This window comes from Xyrauchen texanus, chromosome 43 (genome assembly GCF_025860055.1).
Source record: "Xyrauchen texanus isolate HMW12.3.18 chromosome 43, RBS_HiC_50CHRs, whole genome shotgun sequence".
NCBI classification, from domain to species: Eukaryota; Metazoa; Chordata; class Actinopteri; order Cypriniformes; family Catostomidae; genus Xyrauchen; species Xyrauchen texanus.
The window spans coordinates 21377230-21404320 of record NC_068318.1 but is presented as its reverse complement, the minus strand read 5'-3'; the positions used below and the strand labels follow the sequence as shown (position 1 = coordinate 21404320).

The 27091-nt window shown below is 38.5% G+C and overlaps 1 protein-coding gene across 1 annotated transcript in view; it reads right to left on the bottom strand.

The window, feature by feature from the left end:
• The window catches only part of dlg2 (discs, large homolog 2 (Drosophila)), a 320093-nt gene that overhangs the window by 88815 nt on the left and 204187 nt on the right, over positions 1 to 27091 (bottom strand). The window contains exons 7-13 of the mRNA XM_052115808.1: positions 20229 to 20282; positions 10220 to 10270; positions 7191 to 7315; positions 4520 to 4689; positions 2741 to 2877; positions 1464 to 1608; positions 1097 to 1262 (exon numbers count right to left, since the gene is read on the bottom strand). Coding sequence (XP_051971768.1) covers positions 1097 to 1262; positions 1464 to 1608; positions 2741 to 2877; positions 4520 to 4689; positions 7191 to 7315; positions 10220 to 10270; positions 20229 to 20282 — 848 coding nt within the window. The remainder of the gene's footprint in view (positions 1 to 1096; positions 1263 to 1463; positions 1609 to 2740; positions 2878 to 4519; positions 4690 to 7190; positions 7316 to 10219; positions 10271 to 20228; positions 20283 to 27091) is intronic.

Below are 27091 nucleotides of genomic sequence, written 5' to 3'. Positions count from 1 at the left end.
GACTTAATCAAGATTTTAACTGTCATAAAATCTAGTTTAAATGAGGGAAATATTGTGTGTCTGTTACTGCATGGTTACTTGCATCAAGACGTCTTTTTTAAGTCAACGAGTGAGTATTTCAGTACAATAAATTATGTTGAGTCATAAAAGCCTTTATTGTAAAAGACTGTGTTGATAAATAGGTTTATAGTGCATTTTCAACATGCTGTCCGCTTAGTTCAGCATGTGCTGCTTGGTTAAAGAGCGCTTTTGCCGCCTCATCTCACTCATTTCTCACTCATCCGGCTGCAGCAATCAAGTGCGGCTCACAAGGCCAGTTTAAACTGTAACCTGAAAAAACTGTAACCTGAAAACACAAGCTGCATCCGAAAAATGGTAAAAGCTACTTTCGGAGGCTGTATAAGGATGGATGAAGGTAGGATGAAAGAAGGTGCTTTTTAAACTGTTCAGATAGTTCCATTCATCCAAAACTAACTGTTGTTTAAACCATTAACTGATAGGGCAGCTGCCTACATATTTAGATGCAGCCACAGTTCATATAAAACAGCCCTAAACAAACAAAAGTGTAGCTCCGATCCCGGCGTCCTCTGTCGGTGTTGTTCATTTTGTTGATGCTGTTAAAACGTGCTTGCAATATAAAAATGGTAGATACTAGATGATGTCATTGTGGTGTTTCCTTTCTTGAAAGCAAATTTAACAGGGGAAATGTCTCCTCAGGTTTTCCGTTCCTCATAAGAGTTCTCATCTAGAAAGTTACTGAGGGAAAAGTATTAGGACTGTAGGTGGGAAAGGGCCTATTAATTACACTAAATGAACGCATTAAATTGACAGCCCTAATCCACCCAGCTTATAACTACACTACAGTATTCAACAACACATACAAGACCACTAAACATCCAGCAACAAAGAACAGTATGGGACTAACAAGAACGAGAGAGAATAAGGCAGGGGCAGCAAATCCAAAAACAATCCCGTCACCAGGTGTGATGACATTCCTCGATTGTCTTTTGGATTTTCCATAGGACACATAGAGGGAAGGGGGCAAAACACAGTCTACATGTGGGAAGTGGTGTCTGGTAGAGAGGGAGGGAATTACCGTAGGAATGAAAAACCATCCAACCTGTTAATGTCCTCTTCCCCCAGCAAGTGCTTGGGCAGGGGGGAATATCTGCCGGGGGAGATGGGTGGAAGACTGGACTTATATTCCAGAGTGCCGTTATTACCGGGGGAAGAGATATGATTTTCCATAGCGGGTGAGAATGCTGCAGAGAGAGAGAGTGTGAGAGAGAGGGAATTTATTACAAACAATGCAAAAAAATCACACATGATACACGTCGAAATGCAAATCAATATTTTATCCAATAAAAAATATACCACATCAACCCTAGCGAACTTCTAAACCATTAATCTGGATTGTATAAAGCATATTTATGTATTCCATGCATGTGGGAAGAATCACTTACAGTGTGTGATATCAGGAGGCCCATAGGGGTCTGAGAGATAGACACTTGTGGGTTTCCCAACCTTTAGGTACACCACATCAGATGTGTTCTTCAATATGGCCACTGCTTCTTCATGGGTCACATCTTCTAGAGTGTAGTTATTCACCTGAGCAAGAGAGAGACAGAGAAACAGAGGGAGGGATTTTGAGTGGGGAATTGAGCGTTACATAAACAGTTATGCTCTAGTGGTCAATAGCGAATCAGCGCTGCCACAGAACTGCACACAGAACTGATCTTGCTAATTAAATCAAACTCGGTCTTAAAGACTTTAACAACCCTCGAGGGTTAAAAGCAACAGAGTTTGACACTGACACTCGAGCGAACATCCAGAGCGTAATCAGCCTGTTTAACTTTGGAGGCAGTTTCTTCCAGAAGATCTCTAAAGGCATACATGAGGGTACTTCCATACTATATGTTTGAATAGTAAATGCAGGGGCTTATGATTCCATAAAATAGCAGTTTATTTGACAAACAAAATAGTACTAAAAATACCATGTTTTTAGACATGTACTTTATCATGTACAATGGCAGGTATCAAATAAGTTCCATGGTACTACCATATTTTATGAAATACTACTATGGTAATGCCATGTTCTTTTGGATATGCACCATGTTACTATAATGTTTTTGGACATGTACAATGTTCCTACAATGTTTTTTGTTTGGGGGGTTCATGCATCATGTTTTTTGGACATGTACCTTTGTTTTTTTCGGTATGTGTGGTATGGTACTACTAGATTTTTCGATTCTGATGCCTTGAGATTGGAATAGATTTTGCCCGCTCAGGCAAATCTATTCCACTCAGGGGAATGACATAATCTTTTGTCATTCATACTATCAGTCATCACTAGTGTTAAGTATGCTTTGTATTGCACTGTTTAATGTAAGATTTCACTTAGCATCTCATTATTTCAAAAGAATCTGAAAAAAGATTAACCAAAATTTCTAAAAACCAACAGCCCTAAGGTTGACACATACACCACATCACTAGACAACAGGCAGGTTAAGCAAATTTAGCAAAGTTGGATGGAGTAAATTTGGTTGTTGATCACTGTCACCTATTGGACCGATGTGGATTTGCTTTTCATTCAGCCCAACAATTATTAGTTTAATTTCAAGTTTTGTGTGAATGTAAGTTTAGGCCATGTTTAAAAACTCTCACTAATTCTAACCCCCCATTGCAAATGTTTAAAATGGCTGTATCACCCAGCTGGAGGTCAAAGGTCAATGTGACGTACCATGAGTAATCTGTCTCCAATCTGCAACCTGCCATCCTTCTGTGCTGCGCCCCCATCGATGATTTTAGTGACATAAATGCTGTTATCTCCAGGGATGTGTTGATTTCCCACACCACCTGCAATACTAAAGCCGAGCCCTATGGGATTTTGAAAAGGGACAAATCAAAATGGTTAGTGATGTCCCCATGGACAGAGTGACAGCAAAACCTGACCTCTAGTGTATCATCCCTATCTCATTTCCAAATTTCTACACTAAGTATAGTTTAGTCCACATATCCAAAATTCTTTCAAACGCCCCTTACACTAACCACGTGTTATTCAGAAGCTGACAGAGGCTTTTTTGCACTGTTCATTATAATGCAAGGAACATGAATCTAGCAGTTATGTTAGTTAGATATGTGCACTTCCTAATACACAAGTCAACAACATAAAGTATTTTGTAATAACCCTAAATGCTGTTAATGTACAGAATCATCCAGCAGTTGATAGTCATTGACTACTAGTAATATACAGCACCCAAAAGTCTTTAAAGTCCTTCCAGACCAGAAAGATGCACTTTCCTGAAATATAATCTTGTTTCAAAGCCTCTTAGAGGTGAAAATATTTGTTGTTGAGTAAGTTAATGGTGTTTTGGATTTAAAGCGTGACTGTCGCCTGAAGCTCTTCCTACAAATTTGCACAAGTGCCGTTGTGTGCATGTGTATGTGTGATACGCCTTTCTCTATTAACTCTGAATACTGCATCAAAGCTGTGAGTCTGTCTCAGGATATAGCTCTGTTTATTTCCCCGCCTGGACAACTACTTACACAGAAGAACGGAAAGCAAAAAAATAACTGAAAACAACAACACAACAACATGATAACTCTCTGGCTCCATGGAGTTTCAAATGCTGTTTTGTTATTCACTTGTTTTTTTGTTCTGGATGTGTGTCCATTTTTTTTATTTTTACCAATGGAGAAAAATATATAGCTGATGAAACTAATGATGTTCAAAACTTGGGTTGCCTAAACAAATAGTTAACTAACTGGTCCTCAGGAAGCCTTGAATAATTAGGCTGGTTCAGGGAAACCTTACCCACATTGTACGATTCTTAGGGACTGTTTAAATAGGATGCTTTCTTGTTCAAAGCTGAACTATGTTTACTATAAAAAACGCAATGCTGATGGTGCAAGACACTCAAAAGAATGTGCGAGTTGCAACACATTGGCCAAAGACATGAGCCTGAATGTGTACGGTTGTAGCGCCGGTGTTTCATAGGGGATGAATTTAAAGACACAACTTCTCCAAGAGGGTTTTACCATAGATGCGATAGGATAACGCATGATGAAAGGTATTTCTTCCATGTTAATCAGAGCTTTTGTCCTAACTAACTGCAACTGAGAAAAGCATTGACAGGACGTTTTGCTTATTGACTTGTTTCCATTTCTGAGGCGTCATGCCAGGTAGCACTGCTCATAGTTAAATTCCATGAATCCAGAATCATGCTCCTCATTATTGTGTATTAAACAATAAATATGTTCTAATTCGCTGTGATTGTTCCATGAAAATTGCTGGTCAATTTAATCTTATGGCATCACGTCTGTTTAAGACACAATGTAACAGCTTAAGTGCAGCATACCGCCAGCATGCTAATTTAGGACAGCTGCTAAAAAAAATCTAAACGTATAAATAATAAATCAGAAAAAAAAAACATGTTGTCGACCTCACAAATCGACTAGTCGGCCATCCATAATGCAATCTAATGCACAAAAACAACTAAAGTAACAGATGGATTTAAACCTTTTGGTCCTTTTATGAGTTTGATTTCGGTAACGGACTCCAGCATTGGCCTTCTTCTGCGCACATAGAGCCGCACAATCGATCCGGCAGCTTTTAGAGCTTCCACTGCTTTACTGTGTGAAACCTCCGACACATCTGCCTCGTTCACACGCAATATACAGTCATTCACTCTGCGGAGAGAAAAATAGCAGGGAGTTAGTTTCTCAGTGCATGGTGAGACCCCTGTGGAGAGCTCCAGATCAGTGCAGCCTGTGGACCAAGGACAGTTGTCTCCTGGGGCATGCTCACATACAGCAGCTGAGACCCAGTAAACATGAGCACACACATACACAAACCAAATGATGCACACACAAACATGTATATATGCCTATATAGTGAGGTTTAAAAGTCTGAATCCACTTCTGGAAATGTTTCTAATTTGCATTTTTCTAAATTAAAATATTTTTTAGCATTACAAATTATGTTATCAGTGTAACAATTTCAGCTTGAGTGCCGGTTCTGCACCACAGGGGACACACCTGTTTTTCTAACAAACTCTTCCTCTTATTTTCTCTAAATGTAAAGTGATAGGAGTGCCAAATCCTTGCGGCGACATTTTGCATGACCACAATAAACTGTTACTTAAACATTTCTGCTGGTTGACACATTTGGTTTTGTAGTTTTCTATAGATTCCTCTCCTCTTACAATAACCAAGTATGGCTTTTCCCTGTCCAGCTTTATAAAGCCTGATCATACATCTACATTGAAAATGCTGATGCATCTTCCACTCTGTTTGCTCCTCAAATAATTTATTCCAATGCCTGCATGATTTATCCAGTGGCTATTCTGCTTCCAACAATCCCAAAGTCAAACAATGGTAGAAAAGGGGGGGGAGATAATTGCTTCTCTAAATGGTGTTCACCTCCATCTCAGAATAAATCGATCACAGTTTATTGGCGAACGTTCAAAGTGCCTTACTATTTAAGGAGAGAAAATGCAGAATATGGGGTGTACAGGAAAGGGGAATGGAGATCAATTTAGAGATGCATATTGTGACTAGAAAGCACAAAAGACTGCAACTATTGAGGGTGTGAAAGGGAGAGTGAGAAATGGTGAGGGAAGGATTGGTGGTGCTCAAAGCTTTGGCAGTACTGATAGAATGAGTAGATAAAGAAAAGAGTCAAGTCATGGAGCAGAGCGGGGAGGCTCAGATAGGCTTGTCATCCAGCTGCTGCTTTAAAACACACCAGCACACACACGTGTGCACAGAGGCATACAAAATACAGGAAGATCTGCTATCTCTCCAGCACAAACTAATTATGCCTCCCTCTAAAAAAACAACCCTCTCAATCAACTCCTGATCGGCCTGACATGACTCTCAAACACACTACAGCCAGGAATATATACTCCACAGCTTACTGCTTATCAAAGTAAACAGCCTTCAGAATAGCCAAAGGAAAATTGTACCGGTCAAAGTTTGTTCTTTGATAGCTTGCTTTATTCAATAAATTTAAACTTTTCTCCTAAAATTCCTGGCACCAACATTAATGCCATGGTCCAAATCACTGAGATACATTTTTTTTCCCCATTCTGATGGTTGATGTGAAAATTAACTGAAGCTCTTGACCAATATCTGCATGATTTTATGCACTGCACTAATTAGATAATCACATGAATGATTGTTGGTGCCAGATGGGCTAGTTTGAGTATATCTGTGACTGCTAATCTGGGATTTTCACACACAACTGTCTTTAGAATTTACTCCGAATGGTGCCAAAAACAAAAAACATCCAGTGAGCAGCATTTCTGCAGATGAAATTGCCCCGTTGATGAGATAACTGCTCTGTACAATTGTGGAGGGAAGAACATCATCTCATAATGCTATTCTGAGATGTGGCCTTACACTGTTTTGGTGGCATGAGGGGGACCTACACAATGTTAGGCAGGTGGTTTTAATGTTGTGGCTGATCGGTGTATTATATATACAGCACAGAGATGGATAGAGATAAAGTTATATATTTCAGAATAAAACTAGATGTTCAATTAAATCAATGTAGGACAGGAATTTCATTTAAATTGATTGGATTGTGAAAAGTGGCCAGTCCATTCCAGAATAGATCTAGTTTGTTGGAGGCTAGTGGTTAAAAAATGGGATTGGTGATGTAATTACCAACATCTAAAGGTGCAACTTTTTCATGTGCAACTAACCCAAATCTTCTTAATGCTCTAATGTCTTCTTTCTACCTAAAAAACTACTGTCTCTCACCTTCCTTCAAATTGTATTTATCTTAGCAATTTGAAACTTTGTATTGCAGCACTTATCATGTTCTCACCACCTCAGGATGAATTGCATTATTCATCCTAAACATCATTTGTAAGTGGTATTGGATAAAAGCGGCTGCTAAATGAAAAAAATAATTAAATGCAAATGTCATCCCCAAAGAAAAATAGTTTCAAAGAAGGTGCAAGCTTTTATATTTTGATTAAAGATTATGCAAGATGAATTATAAGCAAAGGTGGATTAGATTAAGAATGTGTATTAAGAAAGTAAAGAGGGTCTAATTTGATTTCATGCTGAGTTTAAGCCATGTATGGCAAAAAAAGAAAAAGAAAAAAAAGACACGCACACACAGACACACCAACGCAAGCACACTAGTAAATGTATATTTCGAAACACTGATGTCTGCCCACCTGAGTCTGCCATCTTCAGCTGCAGCTCCACCAGGGATGATCTTGGTGATGAAGATTCCCGGATCGTCCCCAATGTGAGGGTTATCTGTACCGCCTGCTATACTAAACCCCAACCCTGAGTTACCCTGAGGAGAAACATACAGTATAAGCATATGTGAAATGTCATCATGCGAATCAAAAGAAGAATGTGCTATCACAAAAGAATCCTAAATTTGAACAACATCAGTGTAATTTGCCTACATCCCGTCCATTACTGTATACCAGATTTCCCACAACTTTTCACCAATGAACGTATTTTTTTTTCTCACTCATAATTACTGAATAGGGATTTTATAGAGACTGCATTTCTAAAGAGCAATAATAATTAAATTAATAATAAAAAAAACATGACCCTTTCCTTGACTTTTACTAATTTCAAAGACTTTTCAAGGGTTTGACATTACAATTTTCATATTCCCTAACATTTTCAGGCTTTCCACGACCGTGTATTCCATAAACTGGTATTCACAAGGGTCAAAATGTTATAAACAATTATGTAATATCCTTTATAAAACTGCACAGAACTGTATGAAAAGTGATAACTTAATAATGGTAATGAACAAAAAGAGAGAGTTGAGAAGTGCAACATTATTTTTGAAAGAGGTGCACGGCACTTTGTTCCCCATGATTCATCAGTGTTTACACTTTGGTGAGCCACACGCCTCTAAGCAGTGAAAACTCACAACTCAAAACCTGACACAATCAGGACTAGAGCCACATTTAACATCTCTCAGACATAAATAGACAGAAACTTTGTCATCATGGCTAATTTTATTTTAGCCTAACAAAATTTTTCTGTCATTTAACTAGTTGTGTTTATGACAAAACTCTCCGAGGCACCACCTCAGCATAAAACATTGTGTTTTAAGCTTCAAATAAAGTGGAATTACAGAAGAATTTATCATTGTTGATTAAATCTTCACCCAGGCCGTATTAAAGCTGCTTTATACAGAACCATTTTTGTGGAACTACAGGAGAAAATATTTGCTTAAATTCAAAGTATGAAAAGGCAATCAGAAAACCACATTTTGGCACATAAAACTGGAGAGATGTTTCAAAGGGGCCAGATGATGAAGACAGAGAAAAAGTGAGAGAAAGAGGAGGGTGACAATAACAGATCAGCCCCCAGCAGCAGAGTTATCGCCTTGGCTTGTATCTACTTTTACAGCTTGTAATCTCAGTTCAGTCTGCAGAGAGCCCCAAACATACACTCTCAGCCTCAGGGCACCAGGGTCGGTCAAATCTGTGCTCCCTCTGGTTTAGCTGACCTTTGCTATTGTCCATGATCTGTGTCTAGTCATGCGACTCCGAGTGCAGCTGCCAGAATGTCATCTGCAGCCATCTAATTCTCACTCTCTCTCTCTCTCTCTCTCTCTCTCTCTCTCTCTCTCTCTCATCCACACACTGCCTCTACTGTGCATCCCTGGCTTTCACTTGCAAATAAAGCGAATCCAGTGGTTAACTGTGATATGTGTGCAAATTAAGGCTTCCGAAACACTTTCAACGAAGCATGTGTACAGTATATAATGCATTTCAAAATGTATTCTTGATGGTAGAGACAGTTTTGAAACATTACACTGATTACTTATTCATGGTTTACATTATATAATCTGTTATAATGCATTCTTATTTTTAAAGGTGTAATCAATAATTGTTAAGTATATAAAATATTACAACTGTGGTTAAAATGATTTATGAAAAGATATAACAATGAATCTTTACAATAATGTTTTATTCATTTACATTACTTATGCATTAGGTACCATGAACTATGACAGAACAATATTTGTAATATTTTTTATCCTTGGTGGTAATGGTAATTTATAATTAGAAAATTGTTAATTGTTAGTGTATGATAGTGTATAATGAATTAACACATTTTTATGTATACATATGTTAATGTAAAAACATTTATTAGTATATGCCAATTACTATTGTTAATATAAATATACAGGTATTACTATCTAGTAATCCTAACCAAAATTAATAAGTGATGTCACAGCATTGTTCATTGTTAGTTCAAGTTAACTAATATAGTTAACTAATGTTAACTACAACCTACTAATGCTAATACAACCTTATTGTTATCAATAAAACATATTGCAGTGTGTGGGTTGTCAAATAACATGTTCATGAATAAGTATTTAAGGTCAAATGCATATGAATATATGAGGGGAAGTGTATATTTTCTGTGACTATATACCCTTTTTTTGCAAGACTACACATTTTTTGTCCTTTTTAATTGCCTTTCTATCCTTTTCTATCATTGTTGTTCACTTAAATTAATTAATTAATATTTACAAGTTCAAATATTCCACATAGTCTCTCAATTAATACATAAAAACTGCATGAATATAAATTATATACAACAATTAAACAAAAAATAGTAAAAGAAATAAATTACATTAAGTATTCACACTGCTTGAAATTTCATGTCAACTACCTGTGCAAGTAATTATAAATACTTTTATAATGCATTACATATATATATATATATATATACAACATTTTGTCAAAAGGAGATTGAGAGGAAATATTTGTATATTTTGGTCAGGTGTGAGCATGATCATTATAAATTAGTCACACGTCTTACATGACCAATCATGGAACAAGCTAATTTGTAATAACTTGACTTTAAAATTAATCAAGCTTTTGGAAACTAACTATTCCGGTTTCAAAGGAATAGTTTCTTTCCAAAAGCTGGTCAAACCTCAATTCTAAACATAATTTAATTATTTTTAAATGTCATAACATTTGCAGTCATTACAAATTAGATTGTTCCATGGCTGGTCATGTTAAATAGATGTGATTCTAGTTTATAATGATCATGCTCACAGGCCATGCAGTGAATGATTGGATTACCAGGCAGAAGACTCCACATGAGCATTAAACATGACATAGTGCCTAACATTCACAGCCAATGCCAACGGCATGTATGCATGCATGTGTAGCGTCAGAGGGAGAAATGGAGGGAAGAAACAGTTACTCACCCGCTCTAATGTAATCTCTTCAAATTCATATTCAATTTCTGTCCCATTTACCTATTGGGAAAAAATAAATAAATAATTAGCTGTCTTTTATGCAATGCAGATGCAAATCAAAAAAGGCAATAACTGTCATTTCACTGTCACATTTAATATGCAAACATGATACCAAAGCAACATCCTAAATCTGCAGCATGCAAACGATGTGGATATTATGGCTGCATGATGGAGCGTCACTTGTGTCACATCTATGTCCATTAAACACAGCATTCCCATTGAAATCATTACATGTGCCATTAATGACCCACTGAATGTCCATTATCCCACTTATTGCACGGCTACCTATCAAATAAATAAATAAATACATCAACATTATCATCTGGAAAAGGATAAGCTTTATCAGAATTGAAGAGTAATCAGCATTCAACTCATTCCTTGAGAAAAGAAGAACTGCTCTTTCATACGTCTCAAGTAGATATTGAGTCTCATATCTATTCAGCTCACCATGTCAACTGTAATTGGATAAATCAGAGTCCGGACACTACAATCCATTATCGCTTACCTCCTCGTACAAAGTCTCTAGAGCAGACACACAGGCTCGAGAGAGCTAGAGCTAGAATTGGCATTAAAAGAGAACCAATCCAATTTCAAGTTGAACTTCAAATGAGGGTCATCTTTGTGATGGGAGACTTTCCTCTTATGTATTCTTTAATGAGAGAATCTAAAGCACTGACAACACTGGGGTATAATACACACTAAAGTGCTTTTCAATACCAGCACAGCACTCAGACGTTCATAATTTGGGAGTATAAAAATATGTTCCACTTTAACTGTTTCAGATGGGCCGGCAGCACTGTTTTCTACCAAATCATCAAGTTACCATTTTAAAGCATACCATTTTTATTTCAGGTTTTGAGACCTACAGTACATGATAATGTACAATCAGCCGGTCATCTCAAATTATTACACAGCTCTATGGAATACTCTATGCTGATTGGTCAATGGCGCCATCTAGAGGTCCTATATTTTTCAGTAATAACCGCACATCCATATATCAGACCCGCTTATCAGGGTGTCTGAGCCATCTTTACTACTTATCGGACCACTGTGCGATCTCTACAAGTAAGCTAATAAAATCCTTTTGAGTCAAATCAATGTTTCGTTTGCATTTATTTATTTATTTGGCAAGTAGTCTTGTAATAAGATGCATAATGAGCAGACAGACGTTTATTAATTATAAAATAAACTCCAACAGAACCACAAACCGGAGATGGATTTCAGCTGTTCAGCTATTTATTATTATTTATCTCACATAATTACATTATTTCAACATAAATCATTAGTTTATGTCCATGTACTGTATTTATTTATTTGGTTAGCTGTGTAATAAGCAAGTCGCTTTGTGTCTGGGTCCTGATCACCCTGTCAGGGTTTACTGGGTGATAACAACCGGCTGACTGTACATTATCTGTCTTTTCACACAACAATTTTTAGCCAGCTGGTCACATGTGGGAATAAAAAAACCCTTTATCTATTCTCCTTCACACCTAATCATCTCTTCCCCAAGGGGTCTGATATGGCCATTTTTTTTTATTTTCAGACAAAAATGTTATTTATTCTCAGTGCCCACAAGTGCTTCTGTATCACGGTCCTGCCACTTTGGTCTTGGTTTTTCATGTTGTGGCAGGATCGTGGCAGGATCGTGGCCGTCTCCTCTCCCTGATCGTCCAGTGCTTTCTCTGTTTGTCTTGCCTTTTTCTATGTTGTGTCAGGGTTCAGCCATTTCTATTGGTGGTGTTTATTATCTGGTTTGCGAGATCTGACAAGTTTCATGTCTTATTTGTGGCTGGGTGTGCATTGCATTGTTTGTTTACTTTGCAGTGGGCACTCGGGTTTAGTCTAGTCTGGTGTTTGTGTGAGAATGCATGCCATTTCTTTATTGGCATTGTCATTTATTCTCTTGTCCTGTCATTTTCTGTTGACATGAGTGCATGCTGCGTGTGTTTTCCTGGCGGCATGTGCTCGTGTCAATTGTCTGTGTTTGTCATTTGTTCGTACCTGGCTTTGTTTGGTTCCTCATTGCACACGTGCTTTCTGTCTTGAGTGATACCCCACCCTTTTGTTTGCCTTGTTACCTTGTTATCGGTTTCACCTGTTCTCCCTCATACTTAATTTATTATTATTTAAACTCCTCTTGTGTTTAGTCTGGTGTCTGATTATTTTGTATGCATTCCTGTTGGTCTGTTTCCTGTTTGCTTGGATGGTTTTTAGTTTGTTTCTTTGAGTTTTTAGATTTCTGTTCATATTTATCTCCCTTGTAAATGGTAAAACTGCACTTTTTAACCTTAGTGGTTTTCAAAGCGCTTTACACTGTGACTCATTCACCCATTCACACACACACACTCACACACCAATGACGGCAGATCTGCCATGCAAGGTGCTAGCCTGCCATTGGGAGCAACTTGGGGTTCAGTGTCTTGCCCAAGGACACTTCGGAATGTGGAGTCATGTAGGCCAGGAATCGATCCACCAACCCTGCAATTAGTGGCCAACCCGCTCTGCCACCTGAGCCACAGCTGCCCTTGTGCCATCTCCACTCAAACCCTCTCCCTTGTGTGAGTTTTCTTTTCTTTTTCTTTTTTTACTTTTTGTAACTGCATCCTGCATTTTGGGTCCTTCTTTACAAAGTGTGAAACTTTTGTGTGAGGCAAATTAATTAGAGCAGCAGAAGCCAAGACAGTTCTAAGCAGTTTCATCAGCACGCAAAAGCTCTTCAGAACATCCTGCATCCACCGCTGCCCTCAGAGACTAAAAATCGCCACAAACAGGAAGATTGTGATAATTGATAGATGAGAAGCCAATAAAACTGAGTAAATGAGATCATTAACAATGCCAGCTCTCATCAGAAGATGACAAATGCCCTTATCTGCTAACTTAAAGGGATAGTTTACCCAAAAATACAAATTCTACAAAGTCTTCATTTGTTCTGTTCTTTTTCATTGGAACACATAAGGTAACAACATTAGGCAGAATAACATCTTTTGTTGTGCACAAAATAAAAGTCATACATGTTTGGAGCAATATGAGGGTGATTAAACGATGACAGAATTTTCATTTTAGGGTGAATTATCCATTTAAGTCTAAGATAATCACTCATTAATTTTGGAGATGTCATTGTAGCATGACATTGTCATTGTAAGGTCAAGAAAAACATCTTCAGCTGAAGAAGTGATCCAATTATTGGGGTTTGAGTGGCATTAGCATTCTGAGCTGCATGGCATTGCAAATGTGAGATGCTGGAGACCGGGGGAGAGTGCAGCTGCAGAGGGGTCATTGTGAAAGGGAGGGGACGGCACTCACGATGCAGTATCCGGGGTGTAAAGGCTCACATTAAACTGGTGAGTCACTGCTAATGTGGCAACACTCAAACCCATGCAAACATACAAAGCGCATGAATGCACAACCACACAGCTCATACAAAAACAACACAGAGTGGGTCATGTTTCCATGACGACTGTTTGACTACAATGCACGCACTGGGCATTTTCAGGCAAAACAAGCTCATCGTTCCCTCCAGAATTCTGGCCGTTGGGATGGCACATTTTTACACCCATCGCTGTGATTAAACACAAAATATCCCTCAGGCTTCGACATAATAAGACTCTGTTTCCTCAATACACACCCACATGGACTAATTAGCACTATGAGTTAACCACTGCACTGTTATTCCTGACAACTAATGGAAACACAGGCGCTATAAAAATTAGACAGAATTTTGCTGAAGCCAGGAGGAGGTGTTTTTGAGTGCTCTAAAAAATGCTTTATTAACCTTGTCGCTCATCTGAGTATCTTTAGTGTTCATGCTACTGTAACTGAACTCTACTCTCACTAGTTCAAAGTGAACACACTGAAGGCTTTGTAATGAACTGGTTCTCGATCCAGGTATTAAAAAAAAACGTAGCTAATAGACCTTTTTCACACACTGTGATGACACGTTTCTGACTTATTTAGCAGAACAAATCAACCAAACTTTTTGATCTTTGAATTTTATTTGTTACTTAATGCATAACATTAGGCTTTATATTTCCCTTGAATTAATAATAATACTTATAAATACAAAAAACTAGTTACCACAGCTGCGATGGGATTTCATATGCAGCTGCGATGGGATTTCATATGCAGCTGCTGAGGGAGTGACAATAAATTTGACATCTTCTCTCTTCTGACTGTCGTAATCCACCACTCTCTCTTTTTTTTCCTCTTGTGGAAAGTCGTGGAAACACAATTGTGAATTTTCTTCTTTTTTTGGAACAAATGGGTCACAAAATGTATATCTGCTGTGGTTTCCTATTCACCACTATAAAAGTTTACCCCAGAAATGTGATAGAATGTTATTAGATTATAGAATGTATTAGCTAATTACATTCTAGTTTTCATTGTTTACAAAATATTACAGCTGCAATATATTAGCTCCTCTGAGTACACTCTTTGGTAATTCATTTGGGACAGGGCCACTGTCTAGCATCTATATGGGCAGCTTCTTTCAAATGCAACATCCTAGCTATTATGGAACCTCACTAGAGACTGATAGGAAACACTCTGCATTGGCAACTTGTACAGATATAACTCTCTCAATGGTTGCTCACGTACATCAAACAAAATCACACAAAGAGCGGTTGATTTCAATAACGTTAACAATGGTATACTTTAAAAGCAAAAATGCAAAGCACACACAATTATAAGGGTAAAATACTATTTCTAATAATATGGAGCTATTTTTATCAATAATTTGCAGTAATGAGTAGAATAACTCATCACTCTTTTCATTGACTGTGATGATGCATTTTTTTGAAGATATTTTTTATTAGTAACTGTAAATTAACACCATAACCTTTGTGCCAGTAATTAATAAAAATAGTCAAGTATTTATAAAGTGTGTGTATACATACACTCACCTAAAGGATTATTAGGAACACCATACTAATACTGTGTTTGACCCCCTTTCGCCTTCAGAACTGCCTTAATTCTACGTGGCATTGATTCAACAAGGTGCTGAAAGCATTCTTTAGAAATGTTGGCCCATATTGATAGGATAGCATCTTGCAGTTGATGGAGATTTGTGGGATGCACATCCAGGGCACGAAGCTCCCGTTCCACCACATCCCAAAGATGCTTTATTGGGTTGAGATCTGGTGAGTGTGGGGGCCATTTTAGTACAGTGAACTCATTGTCATGTTCAAGAAACCAATTTGAAATGATTCGAGCTTTGTAACATGGTGCATTATCCTGCTGGAAGTAGCCATCAGAGGATGGGTACATGGTGGCCATAAAGGGATGGACATGGTCAGAAACAATGCTCAGGTAGGCCGTGGCATTTAAACGATGTCCAATTGGCACTAAGAGGCCTAAAGTGTGCCAAGAAAACATCCCCCACACCATTACACCACCACCACCAGCCTGCACAGTGGTAACAAGGCATGATGGATCCATGTTCTCATTCTGTTTACGCCAAATTCTGACTCTACCATCTGAATGTCTCAACAGAAATTAGTACTCTAAAAGTTGTGCGTGTTGTGGCTTCACAAATGCTTTGCTGCATACCTCGGTTGTAACGAGTGGTTATTTCAGTCAAAGTTGCTCTTCTATCAGCTGAATCAGTTGGCCCATTCTCCTCTGACCTCTAGCATCAACAAGGCATTTTCGACCACAGGACTGCCGCATACTGGATGTTTTTCCCTTTTCACACCATTCTTTGTAATCCCTAGAAATGGTTGTGCGTGAAAATCCCAGTAACTGAGCAGATTGTGAAATACTCAGACCGGCCCGTCTGGCACCAACAACCATGCCACGCTCAAAATTGCTTAAATCACCTTTCTTTCCCATTCTGACATTCAGTTTGGAGTTCAGGAGATTGTCTTGACCAGGACCACACCCCTAAATGCATTGAAGCAACTGCCATGTGATTGGTTGATTAGATAATTGCATTAATGAGAAATTGAACAGGTGTTCCTAATAATCCTTTAGGTGAGTGTATAAATATATATATATACAGTATATATATATATATATATATATATATATATATATATATATATATATATATTTTTTTTTTTTTTTCTCTCAATGAGTCAGCTAAAATTCTTAATTTACAAGTACGGTTTATTAGAATGTTTGATTTTATCTATGCTTTAAAATGCTGTATTTGCAGGCAGCTCACTGTGTTTTGGAACAGAGCTACATGCAATAGTTTGTCTTAAGTCCAGGGCAGTTGGACCCGAGGCTGATGTTCATTTGCACTAAGTGGTCTCTGCTGAGTCACAACACGAGCTGGCTCATGGTTTAACAGACCTCTTGACCAGCCATGACCAAATCATGAGTACTGTAAGTGACAACATAAACTCTGCTGCCCTGATAGCAGGCCACTTAAAATACAAGAACCAATGTTGCTAATATAAATACCTTTCATGGCTGCTTATTCAACCGTAATTAAAAGCTGACAGATTTACAGCTTGGCCTGTTGGCTTTTCAAATATGCATTTTACACAGAACAGACTTTATAATCTGAATAACCATATTTAATTTGACTGTTTGATTGACAAACAGGTAAATCATTACAAAACATATAGCCCATTGAACAGACAGTACTTCCATCCCTCACAGACCAGTCTCATTTCCATTTGGGTCAAAATATGTCTATATCGCCTTAATGGTAGATTACCAAGTTCTAGAATCTCTTCAGGATCTCTCGGAAGCTTTAGGACATTTCCGGAGGACAAATCTCCTTCATAATTAATTTCCACCTAGCCTTGACACTTTCTTGATATACAGCACAGAAAACACATAGTATTTAATCTGAGGCAAATCTGCTCACTAGAGAAACTGATTCTCCTTTTAATAAAGTGAAAAGAAGAGCGTTTTGGATGAGTGAGTATGTGTACATCATATGTGTTTTTGTGTCAGATAAATGTGTCCGATGAATGCCTGTACAAGGAGCATTTTTCGCATCGGTTCTTCCATGCTGTCCTCACCCTTTTCTCTCTAGGGCTGTATAGGGTCTTTATACCTCCGGAGCAAAAACTTGATCGGAAATGAAGTAACACACTTGTTCCAAGCATGGAAAAAGCATGCCTCCAAAACCCCTAATCACACTTAGGTATTTTACTTCTAGATTTGTTTACACACCTCCAGCTCACACAGCTCAGATGCATCGACAAATTAGGTCCATAAATCTAAAATGAAATGAATGGTAAATCCCAGTGGTGACACATCAAAAGAAATGCCTTTTCTACAGAGAAAGAAGGTAGGTGAATCTTTTCTACTACAGAGACTTTTGAGAGCAAAGCAAAGGCAATGCAGCATCACATGTATCCTTTGTGGAGAAGACAATGCCAGAATGCAATGTGATGAGCAAAGGTGGCAGACAAGGTGAAATAAAAGCTGATTGTACATTTTTAGTATACATTTTATAGTATCAATAAAAGTAATTTTGATGTTTGTGTGTTATGTATTTTGTCCTTCACAGAATGCAGAGCCATTAGCTTAGCAACATGCTGATGTCACACTCTATTGAAATCAATGGCGATTCTTGTCTAATGAGTTATTTTAGAGTTGCTGCCTATGTAGAGTATTCCAAATTGGTCACTTATTTGGATCTATGAAAGTTCCCTACTGAAAAACAAACAAACAGCTTTAACCAACTTAACTTGGTTTGATGCTGTTAAATGGTTTAAGCTGGTCTCCCAGCCTGGTAACGTTGGTCTTTAGCAGGTCTAACTGGTCTGCCAACCTGTTCAAGCTGGTGCTCAGCTGGAAAAGTTGGCCAACCAGCAGGTCCACATGCCTGATCAACTAAAAAGTGCCCAAAACCCCTCTAAAACCAGCAAAAAAGACTGGGAGACCAGCTAAGCCCAGTAAACCTGTTTTTTTAGCAGTTTTTTTTCCAGGAGGGATAGAATCCTGCCATAAGCCCCGTTCACACTGCCGGTTGTGCGGCCGACCAATAACCTTATTAATGTGGAAACAGAGACACAGAGTTCAGAGACTAGCTATATCTAGTGTCAAAATCACTGACAGTGTGAACGGGGCTTTAGAAGACAGCTACCTATGTAGGCAGGATTTAGCAAGGCAGCCGACTAGGTTTGGAACAGCATTTTCTTTTCCTGAACACCCTGTCATCTTTCTCTCATTCTCTCTTATAAGTGACTTATATTAAGATATTAGGGTAACAATCGAAGGTCAATCAGTGACAGATTGATGCTCAAAGCAGCTCATAATCATCATAACCACACACATTTATTCCAACACAGGTCCAAAGTGGGCTTTAAACTAAGAACGGCTGAAAAATAAGGAGAAAAAAGCAATTAACTTGTCTTAATGATATTAAATGCTCAACTGGTTTCTGGATGTCACGGTTGAGCTGTCGTTGTTGATGGAAGCACTGACTAAAATATGCCACATCCCCAGTCATCTGGATATGCCATGATATTAATATTTTATTAATGAGATGCGGGCAGAGAATTGAGAAACAAATGAAATTATCCTCTGTGATCGTGAAGGCCGTGCGTGAGAGGTCTGTTCACTGGAGGAGAGTCCTCTACTGAAAAACAGCAAGAATGGAAGAATATTTCTCCTGATGTAAGTATTTACAGAGGATGCAAAGCAATAAATGAATGGAGGAAGAGGTGGCCAAAACCTGACTCAGCCCCCTGAAGGTTAAGTTTAGCTGTTAGTGTGCATTCACACATTGTGTTTCGTGCCGACTGCTTATAATTCTGTGTTAGTGTCTGATTCAACTCAGCTTTCACACACTGATATCATTCATTCATTCATTAAGTACACCAATCACCTGTTCTTTCACAAGCTCAATTCATAACTTTTCCCCACATCTACAGTATCTCTATAGCAGTGCATCCTAACTGAAATTAAACCTTAAAATAGACAGATTTTGGAATACTCTACTAAGGTAACCCTGATGTGAATTCATGTTATTTTTTTTGCTCATCGGCTTGCTCATATGTGACACGTTAAGCCAATCAGCATGCATGGTGTTAGCTGATTGGTCCTTTGACTTGTAATCAGGTAGCCAGTCAACTTTCATCTCTCTCATTGTATAACATTTAAATTGCTAAATTTTGCAGACAAGCTGGTTTTATGCAGCACGTTGTGAGAGTTTTTCTCTGAAACCCACCTCCACCCCAGCATCACCTGTCTAGATTTGCGACATGGGGATTGTTTGTAATGTCTATTTGTGCAGCAGCATCTCATCAATGCTCGATGTAGCATGTCTTGTGTTTCGTCTATTTGTGCAGCAGCATGTCCACATGCTAACTCTGTATGTATGTGAATTTTCTAGCCGTAACAAATTCCCTGTCCTTGCTCTGCAGCAGCAATTGCAGATCTTGTCCGCCAGGACCAATATCCTATCAGTATTTCATACACACATTAACATTAACATGCTAAATCTTTCAGAGACCATGATTCATTTTCATAAAAAAGCCATTGTAAGATAACTTAAAATAATTGCAAGGGAACCCCAAACTTTGTGTTCGTTTTGGATGCCTACAGTGATTTAAAATGCTGTCTAGGAAGGCAGCTCACTATGTGTTGGAACAGAGCTTAGATTTATCTTTTCCAAAGCCCTTGATCCAGGACCTGCCTCTTTCAAATCATTCATCTAAAAGCATCAAATCTTTGACAAACGTCCCACTGAATACACAGCAGAGACCAACATTAATATTTCAAGATCATATAAGAAAAGCCCTCGTCCTAATCTAAACCTGCTGCTAAAAACTGGGCTCATTATCTGGTTTATTTATAAAAAGCAATCAATAATTGAAGAGGGCTACCTTCATTGTGCAGCATGGAGATTGATAAATTACACTAAATTTAAAAATGCAAAAAAGGATGTCAAACTCATTCACTACTCAGTGAGCAGTCTGCTATATACAATATATCAAACACACACAGAGATAATGTTGCATGGCCACTGATCTTATGAATTGAAATTAAAACTCACGTAAGGTACAGATTCCAAAGTGTCCGTGTTGACAATAATTGGGGCAGGGCTTGCCTGTGAAAAGAGATAAAGGGAGGGTGAGTGAAAGAGTTGGAGGGAGAGGAAAAGAGAAAGAGTGAGAGAGAGAGATAAAGATCAGAGTGGATTGGAGATGTGTGAACTGGCCTAGTTTTTATTACAGGATACAGCAGAGCATGATGGGCACCGCTGAGCTCACTGCTGCCATGATGATGAGCACAACTCCAATACAGTCAACAAAAACAACACGCACTGCAATGGAATACAACCATATTAATATGCATGCACAATACACAGACCCATTGATTAGATAATTGCCAGAACAAAACAAAACGTGACATAAACTAGTAGTATGATTTAAGTTGTTTTGTGTTTGGAAAAAAAGTGGTTTGTATGACATGAATGATGAATGTTTTTATGTCCTCTCTCTCTCTCTGCTGTTGTTAATACTACTGAATAGTTGGTTGCTAATGACAGCACAAATGCTCTGTTTCTAAAACAAGTGAGCTGCAAAAGGTTTACATTTAAATTATGCAGCCTCCACTTTGGCACAATTCTAAGGTAGAAATATACATTATAATCCATTCAATACTGAAAAGTATACTGTAGATAAAAATAGTTTAATATGATACAAAACCAAATGTGTGTGAGCTATGAGTATTTATGCTCATTAGAGTCACGTGTTGTTTCTCTTGCGTCACCTATGTATATTTATTAGTTGCAAGTCGAGTCTCCCATGTGGAGGAACGCTATTTGAATGATGTGTGGAGTTGCTACCTACGAGAAAAGTCAGTCTCTTATGAGGCTCCATTTCAGTGAGTAAGCTGCCATAGAGACAGCTTCCTAAGTAGGCAGCGAAGCAGTTCACTAAGATTTGAACAGACCCATAAGGTCAATGGAACTGTCATTTAATCTCTCCCAGATAGACACACACACGAAGACACTGATGTAAATATCCCATCTTAGATATGAACGTTAATAGCTTAGATACAAACTAAACATTTAAACCCATAACACACACACAAGCACACAAAAGCACGCACAACTTAATCCCTGATACTGCTTGGCACACAGCAGGACAAGGTTCAGTTGAGTGGATAAATGTCCTTGTTCAGTCTAAAGGCTTTGAGAGATAATCCACACTTATTACTATGAATATGACAGAATAACGTCAACTATTACTCCCATTATGAATATTTCACATGCGTTAAGTGAGAAATTGTGTTTCTATGTCCATGTGTGGGTGTGTGTGTTGAATATATCACTGTTAAATGTCAGAGGGAACGAAAGAAGCCACATCTAAGAGATTGAGATTCTGATATGCACACATTCTCTCTCTCTCTCTTTCTCTCGCTGAGGGGTTGAAAATCAATGTCACCTGTCCTTCAACTGAACCCTTTCAATAGAGTGCTTGTTGAGTTTAAAGGTGAAGAGTATACTTTCTGTGCCACTATCATCACACCAAATGGAAATGCAAAAATACTGAGCCACAGTGTTACATTTATTAACCTACAAATTAACCTACCTATAATGTGTCTTTCTTAAAAGATTCTAAAAAAGTTTAGAATCGGTGTGGCTATTCTTGCGTACACTTATGTCAACATTTGTCATTTTAGATCACATTTCCTATCTACACATCAGCTTGAGGGCAAAACGTCAATAAATCTGTGCCATCCTTAAAAACGTAACATTTAATGAATGGTGGTAGATTCTAGCACGTATACACACAGACACACAAACTCCTTCAGCTGGAGACCATAAGGCTTATCACACACGCATTAGAATTCAGAAATGGCCATCTACACAAGTCCCCAGGGAGATGCAGTCGGCCTGTTGCTGCGACCAAACGATCGATTGGCAGGAGAGACTGAGGCTGCCCCTGCCTACTGCGTACCGACTCTAATTACATTAATACATCTCCCGCCTCAAGAGCTACAGTCTCAATCATGAAGGACATGCTAAAAAACACACGGCACAGTTGGGCGAAAAAAGAAGAAAAAAAAAACCCCTCCAGCTCTGTCATTGAACTTTGAGATACACAGGCAGGCTGAGTTCATACTAAAGAATGTGTTTGCTTCCAAGTATACAGTGGGTACGGAAAGTATTCAGACCCCCTTAAATTTTTCACTCTTTGTTATATTGCAGCCATTTGCTAAAATCATTTAAGTTCATTTTTTTTCCTCATTATTGTACACACAGCACCCCATATGGACAGAAAAACACAGAATTGTTGACATTTTTGCACATTTATTAAAAAAGAAAAACTGAAATATCACATGGTCCTAAGTATTCAGACCCTTTGCTGTGACACTCATATATTTAACTCAGGTGCTGTCCATTTCTTCTGATCATCCTTGAGATGGTTCTACACCTTCAATTGAGTCCAGCTGTGTTTGATTATACTGATTGGACTTGATTAGGAAAGCCACACACCTGTCTATATAAGACCTTACAGCTCACAGTGCATGTCAGAGCAAATGAGAATCATGAGGTCAAAGGAACTGCCTGAAGAGCTCAGAGACAGAATTGTGGCAAGGCACAGATCTGGCCAAGGTTACAAAACAATTTCTGCTGCCCTTAAGGTTCAATAAGAGCACAGTGGCCTCCATAATCCTTAAATGGAAGACGTTTGGGACGACCAGAACCCTTCCTAGAGCTGGTCGTCCGGCCAAACTGAGCTATCGGGGGAGAAGAGCCTTGGTGAGAGAGGTAAAGAAGCCAAAGATCACTGTGGCTGAGCTCCAGAGATGCAGTCGGGAGATGGGAGAAAGTTGTAGTAAGTCAACCATCACTGCAGCCATCCACCAGTCGGGGCTTTATGGCAGAGTGGCCCGACGGAAGCCTCTCCTCAGTGCAAGATACATGAAAGCCTGCATGGAGTTTGCTAAAAAACACCTGAAGGACTCCAAGATGGTGATAAATAAGATTCTCTGGTCTGATGAGACCAAGATAGAACTTTTTGGCCTTAATTCTAAGCGGTATGTGTGGAGAAAACCAGGCACTGCTCATCACCTGTCCAATACAGTCTCAACAGTGAAGCATGGTGGTGGCAGCATCATGCTGTGGGGGTGTTTTTCAGCTGCAGGGACTGGACGACTGGTTGCAATTGAGGGAAAGATGAATGCGGCCAAGTACACGGATATCCTGGACGAAAACCTTCTCCAGAGTGCTCTGGACCTCAGACTGGGCCGAAGGTTCACCTTCCAACAAGACAATGACCCTCAGCACACCGCTAAAATAACGAAGGAGTGGCTTCACAACAACTCCGTGACTGTTCTTGAATGGCCCAGCCAGAGCCCTGACTTAAACCCAATTGAGCATCTCTGGAGAGACCTGAAAATGGCTGTCCACCAACGTTTACCATCCAACCTGACAGAACTGGAGAGGACCTGCAAGGAGGAATGGCAGAGGATACCCAAATCCAGATGTGAAAAACTTGTTGCATCTTTCCCAAAAAGACTCATGGCTGTATTAGATCAAAAGGGTGCTTCTACTAAATACTGAACAAAGGGTCTGAATACTTAGGACAGTGTGATATTTCAGTTTTTCTTTTTTAATAAATGTGCAAAAATGTCAACAATTCTGTGTTTTTCTGTCAATATGGGGTGCTGTGTGTACAATAATGAGGAAAAAAAATGAACTTAAATGATTTTAGCATATGGCTGCAATATAACAAAGAGTGAAAAATTTAAGGGGGTCTGAATACTTTCCGTACCCACTGTATGTACTGCAGGCCTCACCTGCACAGTGAGATGCGTCACAGTCTGCTGTCTACATAAGGCATCTGCCATTCTAAGAGGTCGTTTAAAAGGAATCCTTTGCTGCCTGCTTTCTATACGGCACAAAATGAGTGCAAGACTTGACTCCTTAATTGATTTCAATAGTGTAACATTAGCATGTTGCTAAGCTAACAATAAAACACACTATAGCAATGAACAAAATTTTATCCAAGACTTTAGTATTAGATTAAATATACAGTATTTATAATCAACATTACTCTCGCTTCAGACGCCGTCTTGGATTTCTTTTTTTCTGATCTCACCACAAAGCATTCTAGGATTGCCTTTGTTGTAAAGCTACCTTAAAAATTAACATATGATCGCCTTAAATGCTTCCTCTGTAAGCAGCTCGCTAGAGTTTTGAACAGAGCGAAGGTGTTTTCTTGCAACAAGAAATGTGCCATCTAGCTAAGGCAATGCAATTATCTACTGTTGCGGTCCATCACATAGTGGCAGACAAATACTAAGGAGATTAAGAGAGATAATTGCAGTGTTCTCTCAAAATCTGGCAGCTTAATGGTTGGAAATAAAAAGCAAACAGAACATAAATGAGCAAAAGCCAAGTTTCAGAAAGTGAGTCATAAAGATATCGTCCCCTGAGACACATACACTCAGAAAGATGACTCCAATATCCAACAGTAAAGACACTGCTAAAATACAAGTCATAAACATTAACATATCCCTTGCATATTTCAGTACAAGCTCAGACTTGAGCTCCTATTAAAGGTAAATTTCACCCAAATATTTTAATTATCTTATCATTTACTCTCATTTACCCTCAAGCTATCCCAGATGCCTATGACTTTCTTTCTTCAGCAGAACACAAACTAAGATTTTTCGAAAAATATCTCAGCTCTGTAGGTCCATTCAATTCAAGTGAATGCTGATCAGACCTTTGTAGCTCCAAACATCACATAAAGGAAACATACATTTTATCCATATGACTCCAGTGGGTGAGAAACAGAACAATATTTAAGTCAATTTTTACTCTAAATCTCCACTTTCACTTTCAGATTTAAAAGTGAAAGTGGAGATTTAGGGTAAAATAACTTAAATTTTGATTTGTGTTTCACCCACACCTACTGTATTTTATCACTTCTGAAGATATGGATTTAAACACTGGAGTCCTGTGGATTACTTCTATATTTCCTTAATGTGCTTTTTGGAGCAACAAACGTCTGATTCCCTTGCATTGTATGTACCCACAGAGCTGAACTATTTTTCTAAAAATCTGTGTTTGTGTTCTGCTGAAGAAAGAAAGTCATACACATCTGGGATGGCATGAGGGTGAGTAAACAATAAGAGAATTTTCTTTTTTGGGTGAACTATCCCTTTAAGTTGTAGTGAATATTATGTTGCACTGGGCATGAATTCTATAACAACAATGGTGAATTCTGAACCTGATATGTTTAACCATCATATACTCTCAATAGAGAGTAAAATAAATCAATACAGCAGTTGCGTTCATCAATTTGCAGATGATATGCAGATTTTCTTGTGATGATAATCAAACATCTACAGCACTCTCAAGTTTGTCAGGAATCTATTTAACTGTACAGATCAGGGTTGCCAGGTCTTTGTGACAAAAGCCCGTTCCGATGACCAATCACAACTAGCCCATACCAGTCTAATGACCAATAATGCATAAATGCCAAGAAAACATGTGCATACATCACATCAAAATGTGGTCATGACCATAATTTGTGATATAGAATATTCTGTATGGAAGTAAAAAAAATTCTGCTGGAGACTGAAATGGTACATTAACGAAATGAGGGCATGTTTATTTTTTTATATGCACAGTGTAGATTTCTAATGAGTTTATTGGCAGCAGGGACACTCGGCTGCTGGATTAACACATCTCTTCATGTCAATTCTAGTGCTAATCAGAGGACAAGATGGTAGGAAGTGGATAGAGGAGATAATTAGAGTACCAGAGCTTCACTAGAAACATTAAATAGATAGTTCACCCAAAAACAACAACAAAAATATCTGGCATCATTTACTCACTCTTATGTTGTTCCAAACCCGTGTGACTTTCATTTATCCATGGAATATAAAAAGGAGATGTTAGGTTACAAAATTCACTTTCACAGCATCAAAAGCCTCTTTTCCACCATCAGGCCAAACAATTCTTGTTGCAAAACCACACCATTCCGTGCCGATCCAGGCCAGTTGGCTTGGTTACACTGTCTTTTACCACTGTGGTGCAGTGAAAACACAGATCTGTGTTTTGGTGACGGCGTGAGAGGTAAACATTGGAGCGAGTGCGCAATGAAGGATGATCACATATTTAAGTTTTTAGGATTGCTTTTTTACTTGGTTTTACACTCCTAACACTGCGGCTGTGGATCAGGTGGTAGAGTGGGTCGGCTGCTAATCACAGGGTTGGTGGTTCAAATCCCGGCCCACATGATTCCACATGCCGAAGTGTCCTTGGGCAAGACACTGAACCCCAAGTTGCTCCCAATGGTAGGCTAGCGCCTTGCATGGCAGCTCTGCCGCCATTGGTGTATGAGTGTGTGTGTGAATGGGTGATTGGGACACAGTGTAAAGCGCTTTGGTAACCTCTGAAAAGCGCTATATAAGTGCAGACCATTTACCATAACACACAAGAAAGACACAGCCCATGTCGCAAAAAGAAAATCAAAGAGAAAAAGGTGAAAGGTTTATCACAATTTCCTGAGGGTTTGTGTATGCCACCATACAAAAACACACAGAAAGGTAACAGTTGCTAAAAAGCATATTTATTGACAAAATATTATAATACAATATTATATGAAAATAGTTTATGAGCATATATTAATATATTTTGAGTTTTTATGAACTAGTAATCTACTTCCCTGACTAAAAATGTGTGTAGAAATATAATGTATGTTCCAATACTTAAAGTTAAACCATCATCATAAAATCATGAGGAACTATTGGCAAACTTGGCAAGCTAGAAACAACTACAAGTGCTGTAAGTTACCTTAACAGTGGCAAATTGGCAATCGTGAGTTGGCACCTACTAAAGCCGTTCCACCAGCATGGTTGAGAACAGTTGAGGACTTTCAGCAAACTGAG